This window comes from Desmodus rotundus, chromosome 5, assembly GCF_022682495.2.
Source record: "Desmodus rotundus isolate HL8 chromosome 5, HLdesRot8A.1, whole genome shotgun sequence".
Taxonomy (NCBI): Eukaryota; Metazoa; Chordata; class Mammalia; order Chiroptera; family Phyllostomidae; genus Desmodus; species Desmodus rotundus.
Genome location: NC_071391.1, coordinates 125,954,228 through 125,969,023, shown reverse-complemented (window position 1 = coordinate 125,969,023; position 14,796 = coordinate 125,954,228). Strand labels below are relative to the sequence as shown.

At 39.6% G+C, this 14,796-nt stretch overlaps 1 protein-coding gene across 1 annotated transcript in view; it reads right to left on the bottom strand.

Moving 5' to 3' along the window:
* Positions 1-14,437, bottom strand: part of MSH2 (mutS homolog 2) — a 59,859-nt gene extending 45,422 nt beyond the window's left edge. The window contains exons 1-4 of the mRNA XM_024552839.4: positions 14,132-14,437; positions 6,222-6,376; positions 2,561-2,839; positions 1,494-1,640 (exon numbers count right to left, since the gene is read on the bottom strand). Coding sequence (XP_024408607.2) covers positions 1,494-1,640; positions 2,561-2,839; positions 6,222-6,376; positions 14,132-14,342 — 792 coding nt within the window. The 5' untranslated portion in view covers positions 14,343-14,437. The remainder of the gene's footprint in view (positions 1-1,493; positions 1,641-2,560; positions 2,840-6,221; positions 6,377-14,131) is intronic.
* Positions 14,438-14,796: the final 359 nt, after the last annotated feature.

The window sequence follows — 14,796 nt, the reverse complement described above, 5'->3', positions numbered from 1 at the left end:
CTATCTGCCCTTGCCAAACTGTAACAAATGTATAAGGCTGCGATAAGAATCTCCTGCTATGTCACCAGGAGACAAAGATAAGAACAGTTCCTAATATTCCTAAAAGCTTCTTCATTTCCAGAGAGGGGAAGGGAGGGAGAAAGACAGGGAGAAATACCAATGTGTGACAGAAACATCGATCAGTCAGCGGCCTCTCACATGCACTCCAACCAGGAACTGGGCCTGCAACCCAGGCATGTGCCTTGACTGGGAATTGAACTGGTGACCTTTTGCTCTGTAGGACAATGCCTGACCAACTGAGCCATACTGGTCAGGGCGCTTCTTCATATTCTCAACAGAGAGGTAAGTTTCTCTAGTACTGGAATTATTGCTCATCCATATTGGCTCTTCATTATGTCACCAAAAAAAGAGTAAAAAACATAGTTTATAGGAAACCATTATGTGATAAGCAAGCACTGCAAAATCATGATGATAATAGTCGCAGTTCATTCTAGTTTGAAAACTACTTTGAAAATTATAAAGTTTGTTTCGTCTTATTTAAACATACAAGAGCCTCCAATATTTTACCATAAAAATACCTCTCCCAAGCCATACACACCTCGAAGAGTTGAACAAGATAAACTTTAACCACTGAAAATCCCAGTTATTTACATATTCATTTCTACCACTGAATGTACATAAATAGTGCCAATTGTTGAGCCAAATTGTTTAGATGTAACATTTATTATGCAATTATGTGCTCTATACACTTTCACCCTTATTACATACTAATCTCCATAACAATGCTTAAGACAGGTATTTTTAACCTTATTTAATATAAAATGAAGCAGCCTCTCAGAAAGATGAAGTAATTTATAAAAGACTCCAGAGCTTATATGTTATAAAGCTTTGAAAGATCTTTTCCCCGCTCTGGTCAAAAAACCGTCTCATGGGTTTAAGTGACAGTAATCAGGGTCTTTCATACGGACCCAATAAAACTCTTCCTGTTCCAGGGATAAGTGTTGTGTAATTATGATGGAATTATATTTAAGGTTATGTTTAAATTTTTCCAGTCATTTCCTTGAGTTTTTCACAAGCTTTCATTAATAAAATAAGCTTAATATCAGTGATCCACAGTTTAGATTTGAAATATATGTGACAGAAGCAGCCTTCTTAAAAAGTCACTATCGCCCTGGCTGGTACGCTCAGTGGGTTGGAGCACTGTCTTGTACCTAAAAGGTCAAGGGTTTGATTCCCAGTCAGGGCACAAGCTTCGGCTGCCAGTCTGAGCCCAGGAACAGGCAAGCGCATACAATCCCTGGTCCGGGCATGTACAGGAGGCACCCAATCGATGTTTACCTTTCACATTGATGTTTCTCTCTCCCCCTTCCTCTCTCACTAAAAAAAGCAGTAAAAAAAAAAAGTCCTCAGGTGAGAATTAAAAAGTTTTTTTAAAAGAAAAAATAAAGTCATCATTGTAACTTAAGACAAATTCACATTTGGAATCTACCTACCTGATTCTCCATTTCTGGCAAGACAGCGCTGTTCACCTGTTCTCCCTTTTTGCCTTTTAACAACCGGTTAAGGTCCTGATAAATATCTCTTGTGGAAAAGTCAGTTCTTTTTCTTTCTGTGATCAGAATTCCTCCTCTCTGAATAATCTATTTTACAAGAAATATTTTAAATTACTATGAGAAAAGCAGTGAGAAAAGCAAAACTATAGCAGTGACACATATAAAGTGGCAACAGCTAACAAATTATTAACCGACCTTAAATTGTCATACAACATGCAAGACGTTACTAAAACATTTATGTGTTAACATGTATTTTAGAAAATCTAGGAACTGAATTTTCATGGATATTTAAAATTATGTTCACACAAAACTTTCAAAAAATAGTCTCAAAGGTTAAAAACTCCGAACAGAATAATACTCTTGGAGAGTTGTTTAGATACTATGCTAAAAATGGCCATCACAGAGTCGCTCTCTCGCAAGCAGTTCTTACAGTACGTGTGGCCCGCAAAAACAAAAGAACCCTCGGGGAGTACCATATCCCTTAAGAAATATCTAATAAACAATATACCTATAAAATGGCACAATCGGAATTTTGTTAAAAGAATCAAGTTCCAGTCAAACTTGCAAAATAATCCTGAAGAACTGCATCTTATTTATTTGATAAATCCATGCTAAATACAGTAATAAATTGGGTTTTTTTTTAAACGGCCCTAAATCACCTTGTTTTTCCCCTGAACTGTGAAAGTATTCCTTCTGTCAAATGTGATTTGATTTGAACCCTTTATGGCTCACATTCTCTTACTCTTTGGGGAGGGAAGGAGAGAGGAGAAATGATCTGAAGTAGGAAAGTCTTAAATAAAAAACAGCTTATTCTAAGGTCCTATTAAATACACAGTTTCTGTCAAAGGTAAGTATAAAGACAGTCCTCAGAATAAAACATTACTATAATGACATACAAAACATTTTTACTTTAAAATTTTTATTTTTCCTGAAATAAAACAGCATCATGTTAATTAGAGCCTTTCCATGGCTTGGCTTCTCCTCTATCACTAGACTAATGCCCTTACCTGCCTCAGTTTCCCCATGTCTCCAGCAATCTCTCCGCCTGGTAAAACACATTCCTTCGGTCCAATCTGAATCAGGAGGGCCTCCAGATTGGAGAACTGATCGTTATCGGGGAACTCGCACAGTCCTAGCTTCCTCTGTACGGAGTCAACATACCCAATGCCGACCTGCCTCTGGCCATCAACCGTGGACATTTTAACGCCCACAACACCAATGGAATCTGATGCATCGTTGTTACCGAAGAGAATGTCCTCAAACTGAGAAAGGTTACCAGGAGAGGCCTAAGCAAAAATAAAGAAAAAGTTTAAGAAACTGTTGAATATACTTTAAAATTTTACTAACAAACAAGAATTACCCAACCTGGATAAATTTAACAAAATCTTACAAAAAAAATAGTTGCTTATAGCCATATATTTGAATAATTATCCCCAATTTTCTATAAAGTATTCCCTCTGCTTTTCCAATTATTTTCAGAATACCTGGGCATATCTAAAAATAATTGTACCATAAGCGATTTTTGGTTTGAAATTTGGCGTCTGGGTTTATACACACACAATCATGAAGGAACCAAAAGGGATCACCCTGTCAATGCTCGGCTTAGGTTTCCACATTCTGCCCTACTACCCACTGGGGGCACATATCAGTATTTTCACCTAGTAGCTTTACCACATAGGAGAGCGGTATTATTAGCTTAGACACTGACCTTGAAAAGTCTCTCTCTATATAATATACTTATATTTAAAATGAAAATTGTTCTAAATCAGTGATTTTCCAAATAAAGGACCCTTGACCTATTTTTAATATTTCAAAAATACTAGAACTATTTCTCTAAGATTACACAGAGTAACTAAAGAGTCAAGTTTCTTTGCTTTTGGCTGGACAAGTCTGTGGATGACACTAAAACCTTCAAGCTGATCAGCTGACAGGTTGAAGTTAACCTAAGGCATTCTGGGGCAACTGACAACCATGGTAATGAAATATGAGACAGTCGCAAACAGTCTAAATGAGTAGAGTGACAGCCTAATTTAAGCAACCAGTAGCCATCTATAATTTTAAGTGTGATTAAAATTATAATCATTTATCTTTTCACAGTGATTCTGGATCTCCTATAGTTTTGGACTGATTAAAATCTGGATCGAAAATGAAGAACTGTTATCTGATATTCAAATAAAAAAATCAGTGATTCAATCATAAATATAAACATCATACTTTCACATACATGCTTTAGATTTACATGCACAGATTATGAAGCACATCTCAAAAACCCTCCAAAGTAAACCAGGAGCTAATAAAACGGGGCTCCTGAGAATACTTTAAAATGGTATGACTGGTAATCTCTGAGCTGATGGTATCTAAGGTCCTTTCCTGCCGCAAACATACTAACTACTGAGAACGTGGATAAGAAATCAATCACAGAGATCAACTATTTTAAATATCACTAACATTTCACAACAGAATCAATAAGATAAAAGGGTAAACATAAATTAGTTTTAGCAGTTATAATCTGAACTACTTACAATGAAGATACCACCTTTTAACCTGATAAAGATACACATTTTAACATGAGCCCCCCCTCACCTAAGAAAGAAGTAAAAAGAATTCATCTTGAAGGATCCTGATATGACCTAAAGGACTGACAGACTGATAACCATGACAGACTGACAGCCATAGTAATCACCTGAACTTAGGATTCTTTTTGTTGTTGTTACTGAGTTCTGTGAGGAATGAGAAAGAAAACATCACTTTGTGGTACCCTCAATTTTCTCTTAAAATCTTTTCAAGACATAGGCTAAAACTCTTAAGTAAAAGACCCACTTTTCTTAGTAGAGTAGCAATAAAAATTCCCAGAAAGCTCCATGATGTAGAATGCCAAATTCTCCCAGATACTGTCTTCAATAAATGTCTGTTCTTAAAAACGGGACAGGGGAGAAGGGTATGGAATGAAGATTGAAAAATATTATATTTGAAGCAGTATCCATATCAAATGTTTAAATATTGCATTAAACTCCACAAGAAAAAACTCACAGGACTTTCGAATCAGAAAGCATCTTAAAAACATTCTAATTTTACTGCTATTGAAGAAACAGATATAGAAGGGGAGCATATTCACCAAGGTCACCCCGAGAGACAGAAGAAACAAAAAATGCTTGTAATAACTATGCGCTGTGCCAAGTGGGTTCCTGAAATACTGGGGGAGTCAGTTTGTGAACTATACGACTGTCTAAACACAGTCATATAATTATGCTGCACACGTAAAGCTAGTATATAAAATAGAAGCATTAAAAAAAAATGAAAATGACTGACTACAAGTTCAGAGCATTGTCCCTTTTCCCACACACACTTACTCTAAGAATAAATCTCACATCCCCAACACATTTTTTTTTCTCACCTGAGGACATACTTAGGACATACTTACTGATTTTTAGAGAAAGGGGAAGGGAGGGAGAGAAAGGGGGAGACAAACATCAACTGGTTGCCTCTCATACACGCCCGACTGGGGACCAAACCCATAACCTGGGTATGTGCCCCGCTGGGTATCAAACCCGCGACCTTTCCATTTATAGGATGCTCCAACCAACTGAGTTACACTGGCTAGGACTCCAAAAACATTTTAACCATTTACTGAGAACCTACTAGGTGTGGGTATTGTGTGTAAACAGACAAAAGACTGATTTTACAGACTAATAAGACAGCTATTAAACAAAGCAGTGTAGCACTATCTCCTTGAAGGCATTGAAAGCAATTGTCGCCCTGGCTGGTGTGGTTCAGTGGATTGAGCACTGGCCCGGGAACTGAGAGGTCACCAGTTAAATTCCCGGTCAGGGCACATGCCTGGGTTGCAGGTCAGGTCCCCAGTTGCAGGCTTGCAGCCCATGGATGCTTCTCTCACATCATGTTTCTCTCCCTCTCTTTCTCCCTCCCTTCCCCTCTCTAAAAATTAAAAAAATAAATAAAATCTTAAAAAAATAAAAAGCAAGCACGTCAACAAGCCTTTCTAGACACACCACAGAACGTAATCACCATTACAGTTCCAGACTTAGAAAAAATTACAATCTAGCCCTGGCCAATGTGTGAGTTGGTTGGACCTTCTGTAAACAAGAAAGGTCATAGGTTCAATTCCCAGTGAGGGCACATGCCCAAGTTGTGGGTTCAGTCCCCGATTGGTATGTATGAGGCAGCATACATATGTATGCATGTACTGATGTTTCTCTCCTTCTTTCTCTAAAATCAGGAAGCATGTCCTCGGTAGGGATTAAAAACAAAATTATAATGTAATGAAAGAGAAAGGAACATACAAAGGTATAAACATGTGACAAATGTGTATAAATGAGGTATTTGGAATAGTGTGAATTTGTGTAAAATTACTTCAAAAACAGTAAAATCGGATCCTTATTTAATGCGGTATTCAGCTTTATGTGGCAGCCGGTTATTATTTGTTTCCAGTGCAGCGACAACGACCAGAGGGTTCATACTTACAATGCGGATCTACTGAATTGGAGTTGCTATTAAATTGTCATTTTTTTAAAATCACATGCTAAAGATTAAAATTGCTCAAAGCATGTTAGTATCACACTTGGTTAAAATATTAAAACACAAAGAATTCCCTTACATTTTAGGTTTTTTCTATGCTTAAACAAATAAATCAAAAAGGAAGATGATTACCTTAAATGCCAAATACCAATCATTCTCCTTGGAAGCCTTATTTCCAGCTCTGTTCTTATAAACTTCAACTCTATACTGCTGAACTAGAAGAAGATCTTTTACAAAAGACTCAAAGTTCATTTTACTAAGCACAACACTCTCCAGAGTCTTTGCTCCTAAAGAAAAATATTTGAAATATGTTATACATTTGAAGATTTGAAGTAATGTGTTCCAAGTGAGTAACACAATGTTTTCCCCCAAAGCTATTAGGTTCTCTCAGTAATTCATTCATTCGATAAACTGTTTATCAAGCACCTATCAGATGTCCTAAGGACTTCAGTAGATGATAAGTATAAAATGGTAAATAGACAGAGCCCCCTGCTCCCATGGAGCCGATGAGTCAAAATTAAAAATTGAGAAGATACAAAGATAACAGAATGAGTAAAAATATACGGCTAACCTTTCTTGCTCTGTTTTATCATTTGTTTTCCACAATTTTGAATACAAGTCGTATATGAACTACATAGTATTAGGTTAGCCAAAAAGTCCATGTGGCTTTTTTCATTAAAAAAAAAAAAAAGACACATTTTTCACTTTCACCAATAACTTCATTGTTCTCAATTAATGTCTCGAATTGATCATTAACAACTAAAACTGGTCTACCAGACCATGGAGCATCATTGTCCAACAAGAAACCTCCAGCACAAAACTTCACAAACCACTTCTGACAAGTTCCATCAGTCATAGCACTTTCTCCAGAATGCACAAATCTTTGTGTTTCAGTTGCGTTTTAACCGTTCTTGAAATAATAAAGCATTAAAATGGCTACACAAAAATTCACCAATTTTGATGTTTTTTTTTAAATGCACACTGATAGGACAGCTGTCACAATACAACCTAACAAAATTGTTTCAAATGAAGTTAAAGACAACTAAGCACTACTACAGCCACCTTAGGGAAAAACGATAAATGAACTTTTTGGCCTTTTTTCAAAAGGTCCATAAAAATGAGTTAGTCATTATTAACTGCAAAATGTTCTAGATAATATATTCACACAGCTAAAACTTCAAAGGTTCAAAAGGTACAGCAAAGTTTCCTTTCACACTGTCCCTTACACATCCAGTTCACCATCACAGTGTTATCAGTACAGAAGAAATATTCCTGGACATAGTCTATGCACACACAGCAAATATAAATAAAGCATTACCTTCTTCCTTTTACACAGTTGTTATTACATACAGTATTCTGTATCTTGGTGTCATGTTTAACTTTAATATATTTTGAAGATTGTTCCATCAGTTTCTTTCAGTTTAGAGCTGCAAACAATCCAGCGACTCTTAGGATGCTCTGTAACTTAGTCACTTACTGATGGACAGACACACCTGTATCTTCGGTCTCTGTTATTACAACAATGCTACACAAACAGCTTTGTGCTTCGCTCTCCAAACATGTGAGTGTATCTGTGATACAAAGTCTTAAAACTGGATTTTATCACAGGACATGTGGGATTTTGATAAACATCACCAGACTATCTCCCTGGTTGGCTGTGCCAATTACACCACCATCCTTAATGTATAAATGCATATACTCCCTCCCACCCCACCCATTCAACACAGTTTTCAAACTTTCTAGTCTTCATCTTAGATCACTGATCCTCCACAGGGGGTGATCTTGCTCCCCTAGCAGACTGGCAATGTCTGGGTAGAGGCAGCGAGCTGTGAAACCTGCAAAGGACAGCACCTGACAACAACAAATTAATTATTCAGTCCAAAATATCAATATTATCAAGGCTGAGACCACACCTTAGTTGAAAAATAGTGTCTCAGCTTAGTTGTGATTTGCAGGTACCAATTTTTTTTCAAAAATAAAATCACCCAAACTGCCAAACTGAATCAAAACTCAATTTTCATATAAGTAATGCCGATTATTCACTTACTGGCAATTCAGAATATACTTGTACATTATTCTTACAATTCTGGAACTTATGAAAAATTTAACCTAAATTTAACAGTAGACCATGCCAAGTACACATATCAAATACAAATAAACACAAAGATTAATTTTGATTTAGATTTTTTTTAAAGAATTTATTTATTTGTTTCTAGAGAGAGGGGAATGGAGGGAGAAAGGGAGAAAAACATCGACACGAGACTGAAACATCTTGAAACACCGACCGGTTGCCTCTTGTATGGTCACGTGCTCCGATCTGGACTGAACCCTCAACACAGGCGTGTGCTCTGACCTGCAGTCAAATCAGTGACCCCTCAACGCCCAACCAACTGAGCCAGGACGGCCAGGGCTAGGGCTTAAGATTTGTTTTGTACAGCACCTGAGACATGGCTGATACTTGCAATATCAATTAGTTATAAATATTAGACAGGAATCCCCACTGTCACAGACACCCTAAAAACTGGCTCAAATCTTGCTTAAGGTTATTTCTTATGATCTAGCACAGAACTGGCCAACAAATATCTACAGGGATCAGGCAGGTTAACAAATAAGCAAAAGAATCCAAAGGAAGAATTACAACAGAACTAACAGATGAAAAATGGCTTCATCAGACACCATAATGGAATGGTGGGAACTGACAAAATGAGCAAAAGTATCAGGCAAAGAAGGAATCTAGACTCATTAGGTCAGAGGGAGTAGCTACTCAGCTCCAGCCCACTGCTGAAGTGCAGGGATATTTTTGCCCAGAGTTTGTAACAATGTAGATTTTTCAAAAATAAGCTCAAAAATCCAATTTTTTTCCATGAAATCTACCAATTTTTAAGTTACAAGCAATTAATTCAAACTTTATCAAAATATCAGTTTTCAATTCAGTAAATTCAAGAGAGCCACATTTTTCTTAAGACTTGAATAGCTGCTCTATTTTTTTTTTCTGGCATTTAAAAAGTTGAAAAAAGCAAAAAGGAAGAAAAAAGGCAAGGTGAACGAAAATTATGTTTACCCAAGAGCCTCATCCCGCGAGGCATGTACTAACACTCTCACAGGATATGCAGGGTTAAGGCCTATCCAGGCTGCAGCGAACTCACAGCTCCCACCACTCAAGATCAGAACCTCAATGTGAAATGGTAGACCCCATTTAAATGGTTCCCCCCCCCCTTTTTTTTTTTTTTTTTTGCCCTGACTGGTGTGGCTCAGTGGATTGCGTGCTGGCCTGGGAACCCAAAGTTCGCTGATTGTTTCCCAGTCAGGGCACACACCTGGGTTGTGGGCTGCAGGCTAGGTCCCCAGTTGGGGGAGAGGAAGAGGCAGCTGATGGATGTATCTCTCACACATTGATGTTTCTCTCCCTCTCTTTCTCCCTTCCTTCCTCTCTCTCTAAAAATGCATATATATCTTTTAAAAATAATAAGTAAATAAATTCCTCTCTTTTTTTGCCTAGCACACAGGGTTACCATGCTGGTTTGCCCAAGACTTTGCCAGTTTTAATATTGAAAGCCCAGCACCCCAGGAGTCTCCGCACCCCCGGGCAAACCAGAATTATTGGCAAACCCTATCAGCCCACCTAGCTGAATACCACAGAAATAACATTATTCCTATGATGAAATATCATCATCAAAAAGAAAAAAAACTTGCTCAAGAAAAATACTGAGCCAGAGTTAACACAGTATCAGAGAGGAATTTCTCGCACAAATACTTATAAATGCCATTATAAATATAGTCAGCAACTTCCAATAATATATGGCAGTGAGTTTCAAAACACTGTTTTTCATAGCATCCTTCAATTTAGAAGGCAAAATATCAAGCACAACCCAGCAAAAGCAATTCTGGGGAGGGAAAAAACACACTGATCTGACACAACTCTTAAACAGCTCTTACTTCAATTGGTTCAGCAGGATAAGCCAGCAGAATTGTCTAGCCAACCCAAAGTTTTTAAAACATTTGAATGTGAATGCTTATCACAGGATGAACAGGCCCTCTCAGACCTACAAGCCCCACCCTCCTCACTCGTACATCTGACTACTTTGCACATCAATGTTAAAGGCCTGGTATACAGAGTAAAAGTATACAGAGCAGCAGTTCAGCCTTTTTATTGACGCATTTAACAGAACAACTGTGGTGATGTCTTAACAGTGGGTGGGGAGTAAGAGGCTAGGAATGAGGTGATACCCCTCCTTCCCAAGGTCTCCTCTACTTCCTCTACCCTCCCACAAATTGGAATGTTGCCAGTTGGATTCCCCATCCCCGTATGTGCCTGGGTCGCAGGCTTGGTCCCCTGTTGGGGCACATACGAGAGGCAACAGATCAAAGGCAACAGGTTGATGTTTCCCTCTCTCAAATAAATGTTTCTCTCCCCCTCTTTCTCTCTCCTATCCCTTTCTCTAAAAATAAAGCTTTTTAAAAAAATACTGCCTGTTTTTTAAAAAAGTATAGGTTCAAAAATAACCCCCATGTCATCAACTGATGGATAAACAAAATATGGTATATCCATACAATGGAATATTTGGCAATAAAAAGGAATGAAATACTGATAACCCTGATGAACCCTGCAAATATTGTTAAGAGAAAGAAGCCAGTCACAAAGACCAAATTTTGTATGATTCCACTTATACTCAGTCCTCTGTATCTATGGTTCTGTATCCTCAGATTTAACCAACCTCAGATGGAAAATATTCAGGGGAAAAATGATATTGTTGCTAACGTTTACTATGTGGTTACTTCTGCGACAGTTGTATCTGAACTGAACATATGCAGACTTTTCTCCTTGTCATTTTTTCCCTAAACAATAGAGTATAGCTATTTATATAGCATTTACATGGTATTAGATAAGTAATCTAGGGATGATTTAAAGTATAAGGGAGGATGTACCAAGGCTATTTACGAATAGTACTACACCATTTTACATAAAGGACTTGAGCATCTGGATTTTGATCTGGGGCAGGGTCCTGGAACATTACCCGGCAGATGGCAGATACCAAACCTAGACGTGTAAACTAGATTAGTGGTTGCCTGAGGGTTGGAAGGATTGGAAAGAAAGGGAAGTAACTGCTGATGGACACAGGATTTTTTTGGGGGGGGTGATGAAAATGTTCTATAATCTGTTGTGTTAGAGTTGCTTCATGTTGTGAATATACTAAAAACCACTGACTATATACAGGGTGGAGCGAAAGTGGGTTTACAGTTGTTAATATGGAAAACAATACAAAAAGTAGTAAGATTACAAGAATAAACTAGGTGTCTTACATACTCACAACTGTAAACCTATTTTTGCCCCATTCTATACTTTAAGTAGGTAAATCATATTGTGTGTGAATGATAGCTCAACAATCCTGTTTTAACTTTGAGGGCAGGACATTGAGGGAGTTCTCTTCTAATGTTATCTATTTTCAATAGTCAAGAGGCATGACTGACCGCTAAAGAATGTAGGGAAAAGTGACAGGCTCCAAAACGTGTCAAGACTAGGAGTGCAAGGGATCCTCATCAGGTTATCTGGGGTTGTTTTTGCAATAAGCAACGCTGCCTAGAAACACAGCTACCTTCTTAGTCTCATCAGATTTCCAGAGCAGCAAAGGAAAAGATTGTTAACCCTTTACCCAGGTGGCATATTAAAATAAAATTTAAAATTCCTTCCAACAAACAAGTAAGTTTGGCAGTCTTACATCAACATAATTATAGAAAATATCCTTTGTCACACTTCACTTTGGACAGTAAAAACTGTAAAACATCAGCTTTTGGGATCCAAGATACTTTTTATTTTTGAGCCTTTCCCTTTTTCAGCCACTTCAGCCAATTTCTACTAAATTACCCATCTTTTTGAAACTCTCATTAACCTACTCAAATAAATATAACTATCCTTTACCTAAAATGTGCCTTTGGCATAAACCTCTAATTAAGAAACAGAACCTTGGGAATAACTAACATTCACTTCCAATCACCTTTGACCACATTCTCAACTGGATTAAGATGAGGTGACTGTCTAGGTTATTCTAGTTTTAGAAATGTCCCTGGCAAAACCCAACATTTTAACTTTCACAGGCAGCAAAAGGAACAATTCTGTGGGTTTTAAAAAAAACTAGCCCTGGCCGGTGTGGCTCAGTGGATTGAGCACCAGCCTAGGAACAAAATGGTCACCCATTGGATTCCCAGATTAGGGCACATGCCTGGGTTGGGGGCCAGGTCCCCAGTAGGGGGCGCGCAAGAGGCAACCACACATTGATGTTTCCCTTCCTCTCTTTCTCCCTCCCTTCCCCTCTGTCTAAAAATAAATAAACTCTCTTTTTAAAAAAACCTTCTTAAATCTAAACTCCAACATTAAAGATTTCTGGATGTTCATACTAAACCTCCTTCCCAGTAATAGATATAATGCTTAGGATCCATCCATTATTCCATTCACAATCTAAATTAGACAGAAAAATAAAACTATGTGGATTACTAACAGGTATTTAGAAAATTAGTCATCCAATTTATCTGATAACGTACAAGTTAGAACTTCACATATTTTTTCAATGCTTAAACTATTCTAAACCATGTAATACAAAGACAAGAGTACTAGCCTGGAATAACAGGAGTCATATAATCACTTTAAATTCGGAAAGCAATTTAGACGGTCATTAACTATGAAGCCACCCATAACACTAGCTCTGGCTGGTCCTACTGGTCCCTATACCCCTCTATTCTTGCCCCTTCTGCCCCATCCTCCACACTGCAGTGGAAATGATCCAACACACCACCATATCTTTTCTTAAATTAAGCCTTCAGACCTCTCACTGCCTGCAGCATAAGATTCTAAGATCTCTTGGCACAACGTAAAAAGTCTTTCATCTTCTGACCCCACCTATCTAGGCCACTCTCCTCACCCATCATGTTCTGCTCCAGCAATACCAATCTACCTCTTTTTAGGCCCTCTTCCCAGCAAACTCCTTGTTCTTCAAGACTCAAGTAGAATTTAGCCTCTCATACAATGCCTCTCCTGATGTCTCCAGTCTTTGGTAATCTTGACTCTTATACCTCTTCAATAACTTGTTACAGAGCATGTAACTTCAGTTCTTCACCCTGAATATTATTTATGCCTTGTTCTTCACTACAGTGAGCTCTGTGAAGGCAGGGATATTGCCTTTTCATCTACTACTCCCAGTGTCCAAAACCCTGGCTGGCACGCCAGCACTCAATCAGTTCCTACCTAATGAATGAAACATCTTTTGTCAGTGACATCCAAGTTGCATATGGCAAAGGCAGGAGGAGAAACCCACAACTCCTTACTCCCCCTAGAATGCTCTTTCTACTCTCACAATGCAGCCATGGAGGACAGAGATCAACATAAAACGCAAAGCCCACAAAGGGTGAGAAGTATGTAACTTTCCACGGAGTGGTGATGATGCCAGAGAGATGGGGCCGAGTTACAGAGAACACTTGAATGCCGAGCTGAGGCACGAACACACACAGGTGCTAAGTGGAGGAGCCGCAACTTTCACCCAGGCAATCTGGCTCCAGAGTACGAGGTCCTGACCACCTGGCGGGCAACACTGCTTCTCAACAGTCCACAGGTCCCCGTGCTGGCCCAGCGATATAAATCGAATGTGAGCAAAATAACAATGTTAACATAAAATGGTTTCCTAAAACCGCTTCTATTCTAAGTCTCACTTTTGAACTGGCGTTTGTAATAAAAAGATTTGGCTTTTGATGAGATTCACAGGGCCCAGGCGGGACCGTAGAGTCCAACGCGACTACTACTAAATAGAACAATGTATTAAAACGCCTCGCCTCGCACGACGTAGGGCACGTAGTGAACGCTCCCTACGCGTTCGTTATTAGTTCAGCTCGGTAGGCAGGGCAGGGGGCGGTGGCACCCAACCCCGCCCGGCCAGGCAGGGCCGGAGAAAGCGCAATTTCCCACAGAGCACACACATCCCCACTCCCGCTTCCCTCCAACCAAGCCCGCTCGCTGCCCACTTCCCGAGAGAAGCCCACCCCATTCCGATCCTCACCCGCCGGCCCCATGTACTTGATCACGCCCTGAGTCTTGAACACCTCCCTGGCGGCCAGCAGCGCATCCTCGCGGTGCGCCGTGTAGAAGTCGCCCCGGTCAAAGAGGCGCACCGTGGTGGTCGGCTTCTCTGGCATGCTCTGGAAGAAGCGCACGAAGCCAAACTCGGCCACGCTATCCAGCTGCAGCGTCTCCTTCGGCTGCACCGCCATTTCGGAACCTCTCCAAAGATTGACTTAAGGGAACTGCAAGACCCCACACCCACTAAGCTATTTCCCGCCTCCCCTCCCTCGACCTCAGCGCTGCGTCCGGCCTCTGCAGCCCGCCCAATCAGTATCCAGCGCTGCGTTTCTGTAGGTGGGAGTCCGCTGTCGTAACCAATCATAGACGGACGCGGCCCAGCTTCCCGCGCACGCTGGCGGCTGTCTACTGCGCATGCTTGAGTTTAGGTCGCGCTCAGACCTTGGCTGGCGCCCGTCCTGAAAATGAATTAGTTCTGCGGATTTTCTGGGCTGAATGAGCTGGGTTTCGGGAGGGTGGGCAGCCATCAGGAGAAGCGATTAGGTGGGATGTTAAGGCAGGTTTTGCGTCTGTTACAGATCCAGAAGCGTGGGAGTGGAATCAGAAAGAGACTTGAAAACAAGGGACTAATAAGAGTAACCTTCT